This window comes from Caretta caretta, chromosome 6, assembly GCF_965140235.1.
Source record: "Caretta caretta isolate rCarCar2 chromosome 6, rCarCar1.hap1, whole genome shotgun sequence".
In the NCBI taxonomy this organism is placed as follows: domain Eukaryota; kingdom Metazoa; phylum Chordata; order Testudines; family Cheloniidae; genus Caretta; species Caretta caretta.
In genome coordinates, this window is record NC_134211.1 from 75,734,937 (window position 1) to 75,750,909 (window position 15,973).

The window sequence follows — 15,973 nt, forward strand, 5'->3', positions numbered from 1 at the left end:
TCCTCCTGTGTCTCCCTCTTTCTCACACACTCTCCCTTTCCTATATGAAAAGGAAGGTTGATTTGCTATGGGTATGATCTGTTGTATGGCTCCCCCCATGTGGAGTTGAAGCAGTCCTGATTACATACTCTGCATATCACAGGCTTTATTCGCTCTCTCTCTCTCTCTCTCTCTCTCTGTGCTCTCCTCTCCCTCTCCCCTCTCCCTTGTATGTGTCTCTGTTGTAGGACTGGCTATGGCCACCACTACTTCCGGGTTCCGTCATTTCATTCTCCCGCCGATCAGCGCTGCAAAACTGAGCCTCTTCTATAAGCCAGCCAGCAGCCAACCTGCCAACACTTACTGACACTCACTCATCTCAGAGAGAGAGAGAGAGAGAGAGAGACAAAATACCTACCAGGAAAAGAGAGAGAGAGAGAGAGAGAGAGAGAGAGAGAGAGAAAGGGGGAAGTCCAGGTTTTGCAAACTATTCAATTTTTCTTCGCATCTTTCCCCACCCCCCTTCCTAGTACTTTAAAAAAAAAAAACCCAATAGCGATCCTAAAAGGCAAAACCCAAACGCGGAGTTACTGGAAGAAGAAACCGGGGTTAAAAAGATTCCTCCTCTCTTCTTCATCATCATCAACCATCATTCATTCACTACCTTGACATTCCCTGGCTTTGATTGACAGCTGGAGTGGCAAAAAGCCATGAGACACGACAGTTTGGTTACATGTGGGTTGCTGACGGGCCGATCGTAACCTTCAGTTTGGGGGCTTGACAATTTTTTTTTTTTTTTTTTTTGCTTAGAGAAAGAAAACAGGAAAAAGAGAGAGAGAAAGAGAAAAAGGAAAGAGAGTGAGAGAGAGAAAAAAGAAGAAATACACAACCATCGTGGTTCTTGGCTGATTATTTTTTATTATTGTTATTATTATTGTTGTTATTATTATTATTTACCCAGACTGGAGAATAGGCGAAGTCTATAAGTGGGTTGCCAAAAAAAGGAATCTTCTTCACTGTAAATCACTTTCTTTTCTGGACTGGGATATTAAATATACGACACATCCAGGAGTTTATTGGAGCGCAGACTGATGGCGCAAAGGGTAGGTTTAAATCTCCAACACTTACCTATATATAAATCCTCTCTTAAGAGGGGCCTGTCCGATTTGCTCTCCTCTGTTGCTGATGATGATGGCGGCCAGTATTAAAAAATAGCAGCAAAAATTATTCACCAGCTTTGTGTGTGTGTGTGCGCGCGTCTCTCTCTCTCTCTCTCGCTCTCTGTGTGTGTGTGTGTCTCTGCAATTGTTCCACGCTTTTTTCCTCTCCAGCTTTTCCCCCAGCAGTGCGATTTCCCTGCTACTCTAGCTGCTCAGTAGCACGGCTTTCGCAGGGGAAGGCTTGCTGCCGCCGCTGCCGCTGCTCTGCCGTTGCTCGTGCTGCGTAGGATATCTATACATATATCTATACCCTCATATATTGCTGCTTGTTTTGTCTCTGGCTCTGACAACGACAAAGGGAATTGCTACTAAATAATGTTTCTGGTAACTTTCAGATTATTTTCCCCCCCTCCCCCCATGCACCCTACCTTCTCCTCCCTGCTTCCCAGTGTTTAGTTCTTTCTTTCTTTCTTTCTTTATTTGCTTTTGATTCTGTTTATTCATTTATTTCTGCTCTTTGCTTTCTAATTCAGAGTAACTCGAGTTTCTCCCTCATTTCCTTCCTTTTCATCCCAGTTTCCTTGTTAGGGTTTCGTCTTCCTTGATTGAAGCAGACCTCCTCCACCCCCCCCCCCACACCCCAGTACCTCTTCACCTCCTCACACGGCCCCCCGCCTTCCCCAGCCCTTGCTAGCCTCTGCTCTTTATTTTATTTTATTTCATTTTGTATAACTCTCCCTCCGTTGTGGCTATTCCTGTTTGGTTTTGCTGTGTTGTGGTCTGTCTGGGTGCTTTACTCTCTTCTGACTTTTGTTGTTGTTTTTTTTGTTTTGTTTTTTTTTTGTTTTTTTCCCCTTCCTCCTCCTCCTTCTTCTTTTTCTCCTTCTCTCTCTCTCTCTCTCTCTCTCTCTCTCTCTCTCTCTCTCTCTCTCTCCTGGCCCATTTTTTGACAGTACGATGAGCTGCCCCATTACGGCGGGATGGACGGAGTAGGGGTGCCGGCTTCCATGTACGGAGACCCTCACGCTCCCCGGCCGATCCCCCCGGTTCACCACCTGAACCATGGGCCGCCGCTACACGCCAGCCAGCACTATGGAGCCCACGCCCCGCACCCCAATGTCATGCCGGCCAGCATGGGATCGGCTGTCAACGACGCCTTGAAGCGGGACAAGGATGCGATCTACGGGTAGGTACATGCAGGGTAACCCGAGCGCCATAGCCCGGCTTGCGGCGTGTGTGTTTTGGACCTGGGGAAGGAGGCAGAGGAGAAGAAGGATGGGAGAGGGCTCCCATCAGTGGGCACCGGGCTGGCGAGGTTGAAGGGGTAAGTAACTCTGTCTAAAGTCTGCTTTGGAGAAAAAGACTTGGGAGACACCGCTAGTGAGGGTTTTAGGAGAGTCACAGACACAAATCACCGCTCTGTAGGGAGACCTGTAGTGTGGCTTATTATTAATTATTATTATTATTGTTATTTATTGGCAGTAATAATAATTAATAATAAATAATTTGTAGTCTGATGACATCGGAGGGACATAAAGTACCGATAGGAAATGTGCACCAGAAAATACACCCCTATACGTGAAAGTTATTTTTTCTTTTTCTTTTTTCTCTCGAGAGGCAAAAGTTAGGAGCTGAGACAGAGGGGGGTGGATACCACGGCACTGGATTATAGCTGAAGCAGTGTTGTTCTGGTTGATCAAGATGCCATAATAACACTCCTCTAGCACTGTAAATAAAGAGGTATTCAAATCGCGGAAGACAGAGTAATAATAGAGGGGCTCACTTCTGGCAGTCAACTCTTCTTTGAAATGGAAAAAAACTGGAGGCAGTGAGTAGAGCTTCCCTTCTTTAGAAAGAAAAAAAAATTAAAAAACCCAAACCAAAACAACAAAACCCCTGTACCAATGCAATGCTTTGAGGGAAGGACACAGGTTCCTTTCAGGGCAGTAAATTACCCCAAAAGAAGAGCTAGTAACCTCTAGGACACAAGGAGGGCCCCCGATCAGAGCTACAAAGGGGGAAAAGAGGCAAACACACCCTTACTACTTAACACAGAGATATTTTTTTTCATGACTACTCCAATTATGGGAAAATATTTCTAGAAGTGCTTCTCCCTCCCCCTCTCCAGCTCAGTTATCTAGACAGCTGGTATTTTACTTGGGTGTGCTTTCTAAGCCAGGAAACTTCACCACCTTTTTGCCTGCAGTCTCCTTTAAAAAATAATAAAGAAAAACCCCAACTACGAAGAAGTGCAAACAGTTCGCGTTACCGTGTTTCTCATTTTAGGGTCTAACTTGGGGGTAGGGATGGGATTGTCCTGGTTTCATATTATTTAAAGCTGTGGCTAAAAGTGTAAGATTCGCAGCTGAGCTGCTGTAGTGGGTGCATGCGTTTGTTTTGTTCGGTGTTCAGGTTATTTTTGTCTCTGGTTTGTGGGATTTGAACAGTGGATGCGGTTTGGGATTTGACATTTTTAAAATATTTTTTTGAAGTTTTCATTTGTATTTGCCCGGTTTGAAGGCGTAGTTGAGGGCTGCAGGGTGTAATGTGTGTGTGTGCGTGTGTGTGTGTATGTATACTTGTTGATTAGAGCTCTTCTTTCTTGCCTCTCCCCCCCCCCCCCTCTTTCTTTGTGTGTCACTGCCCGGTAGGCACCCGTTGTTCCCCCTGTTAGCGCTGGTCTTTGAGAAGTGCGAGCTGGCGACCTGCACTCCCCGGGAGCCTGGTGTGGCCGGCGGGGATGTCTGCTCCTCGGACTCTTTCAACGAGGACATCGCGGTCTTCGCTAAACAGGTCCAGCACTTTTTCACAGCCCTCCGACCCCGCTTCTCCCCCTACACCCCCCCCCCAAAAGCACCTATTACCGCACTTTCAGAGAGAGAGGCTCTCATCTTTTGATTCCACACTAGAACTGGGGATTAGGGCGTGGAGTGGAAAATGTGTTCTGCCACCGATCCACACTGGCCTCATCAGAAAAGAGTCGGTTCCAGACTGTTGAAACTAGTTCACCCAACTGCTCGCTCCCCCAAACCCTCATCCCCATCAACCCAATCCCCGTGATCGAGTTGTTAGCCAGACACACTCACCCAGATAAAGACAAGAGATCAAAAAGGAGAGGGCTCTGAAAGGACAGAGGCACCGGACTGGCTGCAGTTTAGACTCTTTTTCACATAAATCATTATTTCACTGAGCGTTTTAATATTTTAATCTGGCCTGGGCGTATTTCGACTCGCTAGCTTGTCACATGTTTTTCCTTCAAGTTATTCGCGTACCGGGCTTTGAACAGGGGCTGTAATTTACACTGATTTGCCTTCTTCTCGCAGGTCCGCGCTGAAAAGCCACTTTTTTCTTCAAACCCAGAGTTGGACAATTTGGTAAGGCTTCCACATTTGCCTTCCCCCCACCCCTTTACTATAGTTTGTGATATTCATAACAAGCACCTTTCTAAAACATGAAGGGATCATTGTAAGTGAGGAGGCTGGAGGCGGCCGAAAGTTGCAGGTTCAGCCATCCAGGGTTTAGGACCAGGGAGGGGGAAAGCAGAAAGATTTAAAAACTACATCCCAGAGGCTTCAAAGAGGCTTCACTTTTAAAGTGAACCAGGGCAAACTCTGAAGTCCCAATGCATTGCAAAGCTGTGTTTAAAGCCGCGGGAAGCGACAGTGAAGGAAATAACTGCTTAAGAAGAGCGAGCTGGAGATTTCTAGCGCAATTCTTTTGCTAATGCGGATGATTTCAATAGTAAAAGTGCCTAAATCCACTTGTAAAGAAGATGCCAAAAGATGCATCTTGAGCGTTTCCCCTTTTTTCTTTCTTTTGAGGTGTGTGTGTTTGTGAGTGTGTTTGGTTGGTTGTTGTGCGGACCCTCAGAAATAAGTGCTTGGGGAGAGGGATTTCTCTAGATCCCAGTGAGACACTAATCACCGCTCTTAAAATAAATATGATAAAAATCGAGTGCTTAGGGTTAAAGTTGATCAAAATTGCTCAAGCGTGACCAGTGAGCTAAAAACCTGGCTAATGAGTGTGCGCCCTGACAAGCCCCCTCTCTGCCCATTGGGGCCCGCAGCTCTGCAGACCCCAGTGCGTCCTTCTCGCAAATAACTCCTCGCTCAAAACTTTCTTGCAGATGATCCAAGCAATACAAGTACTAAGGTTTCATCTTTTGGAATTAGAAAAGGTAAGACCAAGGGAACTGGGGACTGTGACTCCCACTCTCATTATCTCCCTCCCCCTCCCCCCCCCATTGATTTGTTGTAGACACTTATAAACATTGCCAAAGAATACAGGGGAAACGCAGTGTGATATTGTAACCTGGGCCGTACGAGCATGTGACACTCGACAAACACGCTGAGTCCAACCCGGCATTTCTTTTTAATTGTAATTCGAATCGGATCCTTTAAAAAAATAGTTTAACCCCTTTACATTCACCCTACTCTTTCCTTAACTGGATGCGATTTCGCCGAGTCAGAATATTATTTTCAATATTAAATAACCCCTGCTCTAATCCAGATCCCATCGCCATATTAACCTCAGCCAGCCTTAAATATTATGATTAAGCAGGAGGTGACGGGGGTAACTGTGCCTTGAGATGAGACTAGGATCTTTTCAGAGCATAGGCGCACTTATTTACTTTTACAAATCCTGGAAATACATCCATCTCTGCCCCACTTCAAACAGATCCCATCACAAGCTACCAGCTGTACCTGGCTGGATTGGGTATACTCCAGCTATATTGCCTAGGTCCAGTTTCCAGTGTTTTGATCTTATCACCAAATCCGATTTTCCTCTATAGACTAGACTGAGCCCAGTCTCTCTTCTCTTTCTCTCTAACTTGTTGCTGCGGCCAGTCTCTGGAGAATAATATGTGCTGCAACAATTTCTCTATTGTTTCCTTGCCTTCAACTATTATGCCCCTTAATTAGAGTTACTCGTGGAATAGATCACAGAGTTTCTCTTGCTACCAAAAAAAAAAAAAAAAAGCTGCAATCCGATATTTTGCCTTCCTTTTTTTTTTTCCAGGTCCACGAGTTGTGCGATAACTTTTGCCATAGGTACATTAGTTGTTTAAAAGGAAAAATGCCAATCGATCTAGTTATTGACGAAAGGGATGGCAGCTCCAAATCTGACCATGAAGAACTCTCAGGATCTTCCACAAATTTAGCCGACCATGTAAGTCCTCTTGATCCCTTTATGGTATTTTTAAAGACTCTAACCTGCTTAGGAGTCCCCTTTTTTTAGCCTGCGTAAGTCTCTTTCTGCCCCCTCCCCCATTTCCCTAAGAGTTTTAAAGTTCTTCTTATGGTCGATTTCTTCCCCCCCCCCCCCCAGACAATCTGTAGCACAGGGAGTTTGCTTATGATTTAAGTTTCCTGATCTGGGAGACTTGCAGCGCTAGCAAATTGTCTGTTTGATGTGGTGATCGGTGCTTTTTCTGCTTTGCCAACCCTGTAATCAATGCAGCAATGCCAGAAAACAGAGTCGAGAAAGTTACGGGGAAAGTTTGGTGATTTCCCCCCCCCCCCCCCTTGTGCAGATGACAAGTGCTGAGAGTTATTGGCAGTTTTACATTGCATTAAGAAAAGGGTTAACACATTGGAGTTTCCAATGCTTTTGCTTAATAACAACTTATTGTCAGAAGAATATGGACTTATTGCCAAGTGCCCGAAGCATCTTCATAATAAAAGACAGTAACCTTGATGAACCAATTATTAACAAAGTATTACAGAAAGCTGGAGAGAATTATGATTGAGTAATCGTAGGTTAGCGGTTGATTTTAACACTTTAGTAGTTGGTGAGTTATTGTTACGTGTGTAGGACTAAACGTTGGTGCTCATGGTAAGAAGAGTGGCTTTACTTCTCTGGCTTGTGTTTTGGTGCAGATCTTGTAATGCTTTAGAATGTGTGTATAGAAATAAATAGACATTTACGGGGGGGGGAATGAAAGAAAAGATTGCAGCTGGTAGCGGAGAAAAGGGAACGAAATAGCTATGGTTAAAAAGAGTGGGTGTGAACTATAGTTTATTTATAGGAATGCATCCCTGGGGAGAAAGGGGTTTACACAGTTTTAGGTTCAATTGAACTCATAATCTAAATGATACATCTAATATTTTAGCCCTTGAAATATTCATTTAACACCCGGTGTGTCTTAACCATACTCTGCACAGGCGCCTAGCTGTCTTTTCTTGTGTGGTAAGAAAAGAAGATTTAAATTAATAGAGAATCAGGTTTCTATGAGCTTCTTTTTACATTTAAAATATGTTGTCTGCATATTTAATAACGTATTTGATCTGTATTGAAATTCATGGTAAGAAATAAAATAATTTGCTGAGTGCTTAAAGTTCCAGGACACTGAAAGTGGTTTCTGTATTCCAGGCTTTAGCTTTCAATTCTTCATTTGTATTTGGTAAACCTTGAGGGGCTATATTCTTATGATAGTATGCATTTTCGACTTATTATTTTCAAATAAAAATGTATGCAGCAGTTACTGAAAGTTTCTCTGCTTATCAGTTATCTCATCTGTAGATAATAGAGTCTATGAGGCATGACAGTAGTTTTAAAATATCTGTTTTATGGGATTTTCAACCCTAAATTTGTATGCACAAGCATTAAGGTACTTGCAGAAAAGAAATTTAAATGAGTGGCAACCTGAAAGATATAGGCTCATTCTGTATAATTCAGAGCAAGACAAAAAAAATCTACATGTTTTTTTCCAGTACAGTTTCTTTACAAGAGTGTGTTTCAAGTGGAAGTGTAGAAATGGGGCACGCTGATGTTTATATTGAAGAGATTAGATAAACTAGCCTGTTTAGGGTTCTGGCAGATGGCGAATACTCAAGCCAATTTGCAGTGCTCTATTATAATATTTAAATTCAGATACAATGATAGGACAAGGTTGGAAGGGGTTAGCGTTTTGATAATTTGATAACTATTATCTTCACTAAGAAGAATCTCCTGTTGTTTTTGTGGCCCAAAAAACAAACTCAAGTAAATATGACAACCCATTTATCTTGTACCCTTTAGGGTTTACCACTTCATTGGGTATTATAATTTAAAGCCTTTTATTTCCTAGAGATTTGAGCTATAACATTTTTTGCTTTAGCCCCCTGCTATTTGTTTTGAAAGGAAGCAATAATTTGTGCAACCAGAACACCAACTGGGAAATGAAGAGTTGTATCATAGTTACATTTTATTCATGCGTTTTGGGAAATGTGTCTCCTTATTGGATTTTTTTTTAATGTTAGCTTGTTTTCCCACCAAAACTTTGGAACTCTTCAATATATATATGCACTCTTCACTGGGCTACATTAAAGAATGTATATACTGTGCTGTTCTATATTAAGGAATAATACACTTCTACTTCTAAAGAAGGAAAACCTTTTCAAATTGTCAGTAGGCAAATACCAGAATAAAAATTGAACTGTTCTTTTGTGAGCATCTACCTAAGAAATGGAATAGTTCAAACATGCAAATTTGTCCAATTTTACTCTCCAGGTTATTTTTTCATTTGGTTTGATATGCATATTTAATATATAGCCCCAGGCTAGATCTCATTTGGTGAAAATTGGTGCAGGGGTGTTGATGATCCCCTTCAGAAGGATGGAGACAGCATGTTGTTTCCTCTGTTTTATCTGTTGGCCCACTGTTCTGATCCAGGGATCTTCCCCCTGGTTTTATTTGCACATGAAATACGAGAAGCATTTCAACTGATTGGCTATGAATAATGACAGCTAAAAAGAAGTGTAGTTTAATTTGTTGTGTGCCAAGGTTTCTCTTGTGGAGGTGACAGTTTGTGACAGCTGTTTGACACCCCCAAAATCCATACACCTCTCTTCTTATTAAGTGGTATCAAGCTACATTGTGTGTGTGTTTTATGTGTATGTGTAGGGTGGTGGTGGCAGCAGTATATTAGTTAGATTATTACTCAATATTATTCCTTTTGCCAGACTTGAAAATATAGCTGAAGGAAAGTAACTAAACGAAATATGAGTCTACCCAACATTTACAGTGTGACTTCTGAAAGTGGGATATTCAGATACTGTATATTTCCTTTCTAGAAGTCTACTGCTGTGATATTTATATAACTTAATTGGGGTTGGGGTAGGGGAGGAGAAATGGGAAAGAGGAGGAAATCATTGATCTCTGCAGAAGCAATACCTGTGCTGGAAAAGCAGGCAGTCTTATGCAGTCTTGTCATATGTGTTTGGTAATAAATGCACATATTGATTTTTATTTTAGTGCACTATTAACTGTTATGTAATACAGTGAGTGTAAGGGGAGCAGGGATTTTGTAAATCAAATCCTGTAGTGCTAGTCACTGAAAAGCTGCAACTTTTGTAATTATTCTGCTATGTTTAGTAAATATAACAGCCCATAATTAGTGTTTGAAATTTTAACATCCTAATTTTTTGTTATTGCTCTGAGGTATTAAGTGTAGATGGAAAGAAGTTAATTACAGCCATGCTCTGCCTGCACCAGATCAGTTAAAGGGCTGTGGGGAGCGGGAGGTACGGGGGGGGGAACCTGCCCAAACTGCAGTTCAAGTTGAATTTCCCAGCAATGAAAATGTATCATTGTTCAATATAAACATGTAGGGCCCAATCCTGCATTCCACATGCACTAAACTCCCATTGAGGTTGATTATAAATCTCTTCTTTAAAAAAAAAAAAAGAAAAAAAACTGTCCCAGTTTGAAAACTCTATTGCTCGTGGTATTTGAAGAACCATAAACTTTTTCAAAGTCTATAACATTTCTCTGCTTTGCTTTATTTACATTTTCTTTTGTGCATAGCTTTGACTAATACCATACAATTCTTCCCTGAGTCCAGATCTGAGTTAGGGCCTGATGCTGCTCCCATTGAAGTTAATGGCAAACATCCTGCTGGCTTCAGTAGGAGCAGGAGCAGGGCCTCAGTCTGCTCAACATTTGTTTATATGCTGTAGGCAGTTGAAAATTGAGGTACTAATAAACTGATCTTTCATAAAATGTAATGAAAATAGGTAGAGAAAAACATAGGTATCTCTTTTTTAAAAAAGAATCTTTTCCAGATTAGAAATCTGATGCCCTAGATGTAACAGAGAAATAGTTGTTTGAATGTTAAAGCTTTCTGTTGTCAGATCAGGATACATTAACTCTCATTATTTTGTTTTTTTTTAACATCAAGTTGTTTTATAGTATTCAAATACTCCTTTGAGAAAGGTTAGTGCTGAGCAACCTAAAGGTGTTTTGCAAATCAGAAAATTTAAAAATGGGGTCTCATACGTCTGTCACAGGTTGTATATAGTCTTGCCTGTTGGTAAGATTTCATTGTCAGCTGAGCAGTGAGCAAATTAGTAAGGGCCTGATACTACATTCTCCATGCACTCCAAAATCCCATGGACTTCAGCAGGAGTTTTGTGTATACCAGGAATGCAGGATCAGACCCTAAAGGTGTCCTTCTGGTTTGTCAAATGTCAAAAGGGAATCTAGATAGTTATAGCAACGGTAATAAGGCAAGTGCTTTTATATAACCAAGTTTCTTAGTGTGTAGTTTAAGATTTGGAATGCTCTTTGTGATCTGCCACCATGTCATTGCGGGGGCTTCTAATACACTAAAGAATGTTGTATTTTTCTGGTTTTTGATTGCTTTTGCCTTTCCTAAGCATTTCAATACAAGTAAATTTAACTATTTTTATTTGATTAAACTTCATTGTGCTCCCCAAATCCGAGATGATAATGTATTTCATTATCTCACTGATGTTGGCATTTCCCCTTTGATTTAAGTGTTGTCTATCTGATACCAAGTTAGGTTGGAAAGTTATATTTACTCTTTTTTTTTCTCTTTTTTTTGCATGATAGTAATTTAAAAGTAGTGGTATATCTCCAGAAGAAGTGTTGCTAGATAGAATTAAAAATCCTGACTGTTCAGGACTTGGTTCTATACAGACAAGTGGTTTACATGTTTGATTCGAAGTTAAACTGATGACTACAAAAGCACAAGAAGCCTATATATCATTTAAGAATGATGCCACTTTCTAGGACTGTCAACAGTTCTTCCTGAAACTTCATTCAAATGCAAAGTCAGTGGGGGTGAGAATATCAAGATTTTTTTTAAAAATAGCCATGTATAAAACTTGCACATATGTATAAATAAGCAAATTGCTCCTTTTCAGTAGACCAAAATGACTTGTGTTTTGTTTTACTTATGTAATGCTGATAGATAATGCAACACTGCTTTTAAGTCTAGTCAGTAATATATTAAAATACAGATCTGTGAGAAAGTAAGCCTCAGTAATACAGAGCCTTGACTTTACTGTAAATATATATATCAAGCCAAATTAGAGTTTTTCATGCCCCGTTTATTTATTGAAAGTTTCTTTATATATGTTTATTATTGTCATTCACTACATCAGTCTCTAAGACCTCATATCCTGAATTACATTATTATATCCTATATGGGTGTATATGAGGTTTTTGTCTGGCTCAGTATATTGTGTTTTAATATATCAGAGCATGCAGGGCCAAATTCTTGTTGTCTTAATCACATTAGTAGTTCCATTGATCTCAAAGGTGCTGCTTGTGGGAGTACAGTGAGCAGGACTTGGCTCATAGTCTCTGGAAAACAGTGCCATCGTGACACTTGTTAAGATCAGTTGCAAAGATGATTTACAAGACGTTGAGTAAAATTAATTTTAAGTTATCTTAATTGTGAATCAGATGTGCAAATCTTTTATTTGCACACCATGGTTGTGTAGTTTCCACAGTTTTATTTGATAAGCAAAATACAAGGGCCCAATCCTGTATTTATTGTCCATCTAAAACTTCAGTTAAAGTCTGTGGGTGGAATCCTGCTGACTGTACTCACAAGAGTATCATTTGAATTCAATTGGCCTGATTTTGATTTTACTTACACCATCATAAATCAGGAGTAACTTCACTGTGGTTAATTGAGTTATACCACCATAAAACCAGTGTGAGATCACAATCAGCTCCAGTGGGACTGCTTGTCAGACTTTGTCCAGTGAAAGTTTTGAGTGCACAAGGAATGCACAATCCTCTGGCACTACATTTGCATTTACATAGCTGTCTTGCAAGAGTTAATCTACCAACCTTTGCACCATAACAAGACAAGTGACCAGCACTGTGTCATATTAACAAACAGATGCCTGCATGCAATCCTGATTGAATAAATGATTGTTCTGTAGCAAATGTGCTTTGGAATATCTCTCCTTAAGAAATACTGTTCTAGTTAAAAATGTGTACAGTTTCCACCAGCTTTGCAGCATCGACAAAAGAGTAACACATCAGATTTCCTTCATATACCCAGAGACTCTTGTCCTTTCCATGCTCTTTTCTAGATTTAGCAAAATTCAATGATGGTGCTAAATCAATTTTTTTTTAACTTTCAAGGGAGAAAACACTGGCAAAATTGTGTTTTCTAGGGAAGGCTGTGTGTGTAAATGAGAAAGAGTGGATAGCAGCAGAGTGATCTCCTGTGGCCCTGCTAGTACAAGCTTTCCCCATATTGTCTCCTGCTTTTATATTAATTACAACTTGCATTATCAGCTGCGAGTCTGTAGCCCGGCAAATAGAAAATACTGCCCCTGGAGACCTAGCTTCTTGTATCTATTTTCCATCTCCTTCTATTGTGCTCCACTCAGTATTCACTGCTTTTCTCCTGGTAACACTGCTCTTTAACACAATTAGGTAAGAGCAAGAAGAGCACCATATTTGACTCCCAATTATTAAAACTACTGGGAATAGATACATGTGCCCGGTCTGCCTTCTATGGTGCACTGCAGTAGTTTAGTTCATGATTAAATACATGTGTTATAGTGTATGTGTGTATACATATGTATAAAATCAGCAAATGCATTTTAATCACACCACTCTCCTAGGATTATTTGATCTTCCTCTGCACAGCACATTTTTAAAACTAACAACGTTATTCACAAATTGATAAGAAGCCCCGTTAACAGTTTATATAGCAAGTCTATCTATCTATAACTCTTTTTAGAGCTGTTTCAGAGTAGCAGCCCTGTTAGTCTGTATTCGCAAAAAGAGAAGGAGGACTTGTGGCACCTTAGAGACTAACCAATTTATTTGAGCATAAGTTTTAGTGAGCTGCAGCTCACTTCATTGGATTTACGAAAGCTCATGCTCAAATAAATTGGTTAGTCTCTAAGGTGCCACAAGTCCTCCTTTTCTTTTTAGAGCAACACTGTGGGCCTGATCCAAAGCCCAACGAAGTCAATGGAAAAACTGCCATTAACTTCAGTGGGCTTTTGGGGGCGGCTCTCTATATGCATAATACATTGTATTGATTAGTTCCATCAGAGTAATTCTCTTAAAATGTATATTTGGGTACCACTTTTGCTTCAGTATTCGTAAAATTACTGCAAATGACTGGGAATGTGGTCAGGAAGTTTTTCTTGAGGGATGCAAAGTTGGAACCTGTCTAGGAAAAAAAGTCAGAAGTTGGATTACACATACACACACAGATATCTTAATCCAAAGAAAAATAGTGGTGCCTCATGATCCACCCTTATGGTTACTGATCACATTTTTTATAATACAAAAGAGTAGTTAATTTCCCCGTGTTTAACATATTCTTAGTATTCTATGATTGCAACTTGTAAATAACCACTTTATTATTTTATCTCTCCATAAAATGCTGCCAAATTCTTTTCCTCAAGAAGCCCGTGTCACAAGGAATACACTGAGTTCCAAATCAATACAGTCTGTCTTTCTAAAACTCGATCCACAAACTGAGGTCAAGCACAACTTGGACTGGTATAGACAGATAGGGTTTTCAGCTGCGGGAAGTCCGATTCAGTGATGCCTTCCACCTCATTACATTTTCGGAACAGAAGACAGGTCCAGCTTTTTAATACCGTATGATAGGTTTTGGATGATATTTGCCTTAAAACATAACTGAGGTGTTACTGTTTAATTATTGTAATTTTCATATGTATGGTAAGGAGCTTTAACAGCAACCAGCTTGAGAGAGTCTGCAGTGCATAAAATTAACATAACTTGCTGTGTTCTCTGAAAAGTTTAGCCTAGGTGAACATGTTGCAATTATTATATTCTAAAAGAAGGTTCCAGCCTGATGTTGTTGGAGGGCTAAACTCATGCCATGCTATTGTTTCTTTCCTTTTTCATGTATTTCTTCTAGCTCTTTATCTGATTACCATCCGGCAAACAGCTGACGCTAAGAGGCTGCAGAGGGCTGAAGAGCTCCTGTCTGCTGTTTGCCTTCAGCTTGAAGCTATTTGAGTGGCTTCCTAACTCAGAGATAAAAAGAGGAGCTCATAGGCACAACTCTTGTTTTAATCCAGGCTGCAAAGAAACTTGCTCAGTCTTTGCATTTTATTTCTGTCTGAACTCCCCCCCCCCAACTTTATTTTCATTCATAGTCTATTTTTTAATAACATCTAAGCTGCTTCAACTCTTTAGACTTTTCATCTTTCTTTTTGTTTTCATTTTCACCTGACTTTGCGACATGATGGTAACATACTTTTTATTATGGTTTTTGGGGTGGCGATAATTAGCTTTTGGTGGATTTAGTTGCTACAACCGTCTCAACAAACGTATAATACTACTGTGTAATCAGTAATTTTTGAGAGTCTTTGTTGCAGTTCTATATTAGAGAAAGTATGTGAGTTAGTTCAAGAGAGTTTGTATCCTAAATCCTGTCAGCCGTGCTGATGGGTTATGGCTGTTGTGGATCCTGGGACAAATCCTGCCTGATTTTCTTATTCGTGTTGTCCAATTGATTTGAGTGGGCCAAAAGGCAAGCAGGATTTGGCTCCCTATTAGTTTTTAATTACTTAGGGTCTGATCCAAAGCCTGTTGAAGTCAATGGAAGTCATTTAATTGACTACAGTGGGCTTTGAATCAGGCCCGTAAAGTTTGGTTGGGTTTGGAGAAAAATATTATCTGGCTGTTCCACTATATATTGCTGTAATGCATGTGGTAGCAATCAGTTTTGGGAGATTACCTAGACAGGGTTCATTGTATATACAGGGCCTGATTCTGATCACACGTACACTGGTTTTACTCAGGGTAAAGCCACTGATTTTATTTGATTTACTTCTGATTTACATTGGTGTCAGTGAGGTGGGAATCAGGCTGTATATGCATCAGCATACATCATTCACAGTTCTCGGTATTAGCTAATGTTGTAGTAGCTTAGGGTGTTCATTATTTTCTCAACCAAGATTTTTTATTTTTCAAAACTTTTCTTGTCTGAAAGTGTTAGACGGTGTGCTTAATCTAAGTTGTCACATACAGGTGACAAGTAATGCAGGTCCAGCCCCAAGTCTGATCTGTTTCATGTGTTCTTACTCTCCTTTTTTGCCAGAGGAAATTCCATCTCTTGCCTGCCTTCATGTGGTGCTGATAAAGCTCTTCCTGTACAGTAGAATTCCTGTTTTCCTTTAAGCAACAGCAGGGTATTGGGAATGATCAGGAAAGGGGAGGAGGACCAGGAGGAGACTACACTCAACAAAGTAGCACTGAACTGTAACTTTCAGTTTTCCTCACTTATCCTTTTAAATAGGAGTTCTTCACTCCAGGAAAACCAATACTCAATAAATTAAAAGCTATCATGAGTTATGTGACTGAAGTACAGTAGTAGAAGTCTTACTTAGCCAAGTATTGTCAAATTTCATATGTCTGTCTTTTACATTCTTTTTTATTGTATTTTATGTGTATTAATGTAGAAAGAATTACATAAAAATCACCATATATATTATTTTATATAATCACCTGGTGATTATGCTTGACAGTTCTTGTAAGTGAACTGTTAAAGAGCGATACATCTAGAAAGTCTTTAAAAATGTGTCATATTGAAG

At 40.2% G+C, this 15,973-nt stretch overlaps 1 protein-coding gene across 5 annotated transcripts in view; it reads left to right on the forward strand.

The window, feature by feature from the left end:
• Positions 1–199: 199 nt before the first annotated feature.
• Positions 200–15,973, forward strand: part of MEIS2 (Meis homeobox 2) — a 184,068-nt gene continuing 168,294 nt past the window's right edge. Inside the window, exons 1-6 of one of the 5 annotated variants that reach the window (XM_048855806.2) lie at positions 200–1,082; positions 2,093–2,325; positions 3,791–3,932; positions 4,463–4,513; positions 5,266–5,316; positions 6,159–6,308. In XM_048855806.2, coding sequence (XP_048711763.1) covers positions 1,071–1,082; positions 2,093–2,325; positions 3,791–3,932; positions 4,463–4,513; positions 5,266–5,316; positions 6,159–6,308 — 639 coding nt within the window. In that variant the 5' untranslated portion in view covers positions 200–1,070. Of the gene's footprint in view, positions 1,083–1,132; positions 1,524–2,092; positions 2,326–3,790; positions 3,933–4,462; positions 4,514–5,265; positions 5,317–6,158; positions 6,309–15,973 lie in introns of those variants that run through there. The other 4 variants (XM_048855810.2, XM_048855808.2, XM_048855807.2 and 1 more) reach the window with 4 other exon arrangements.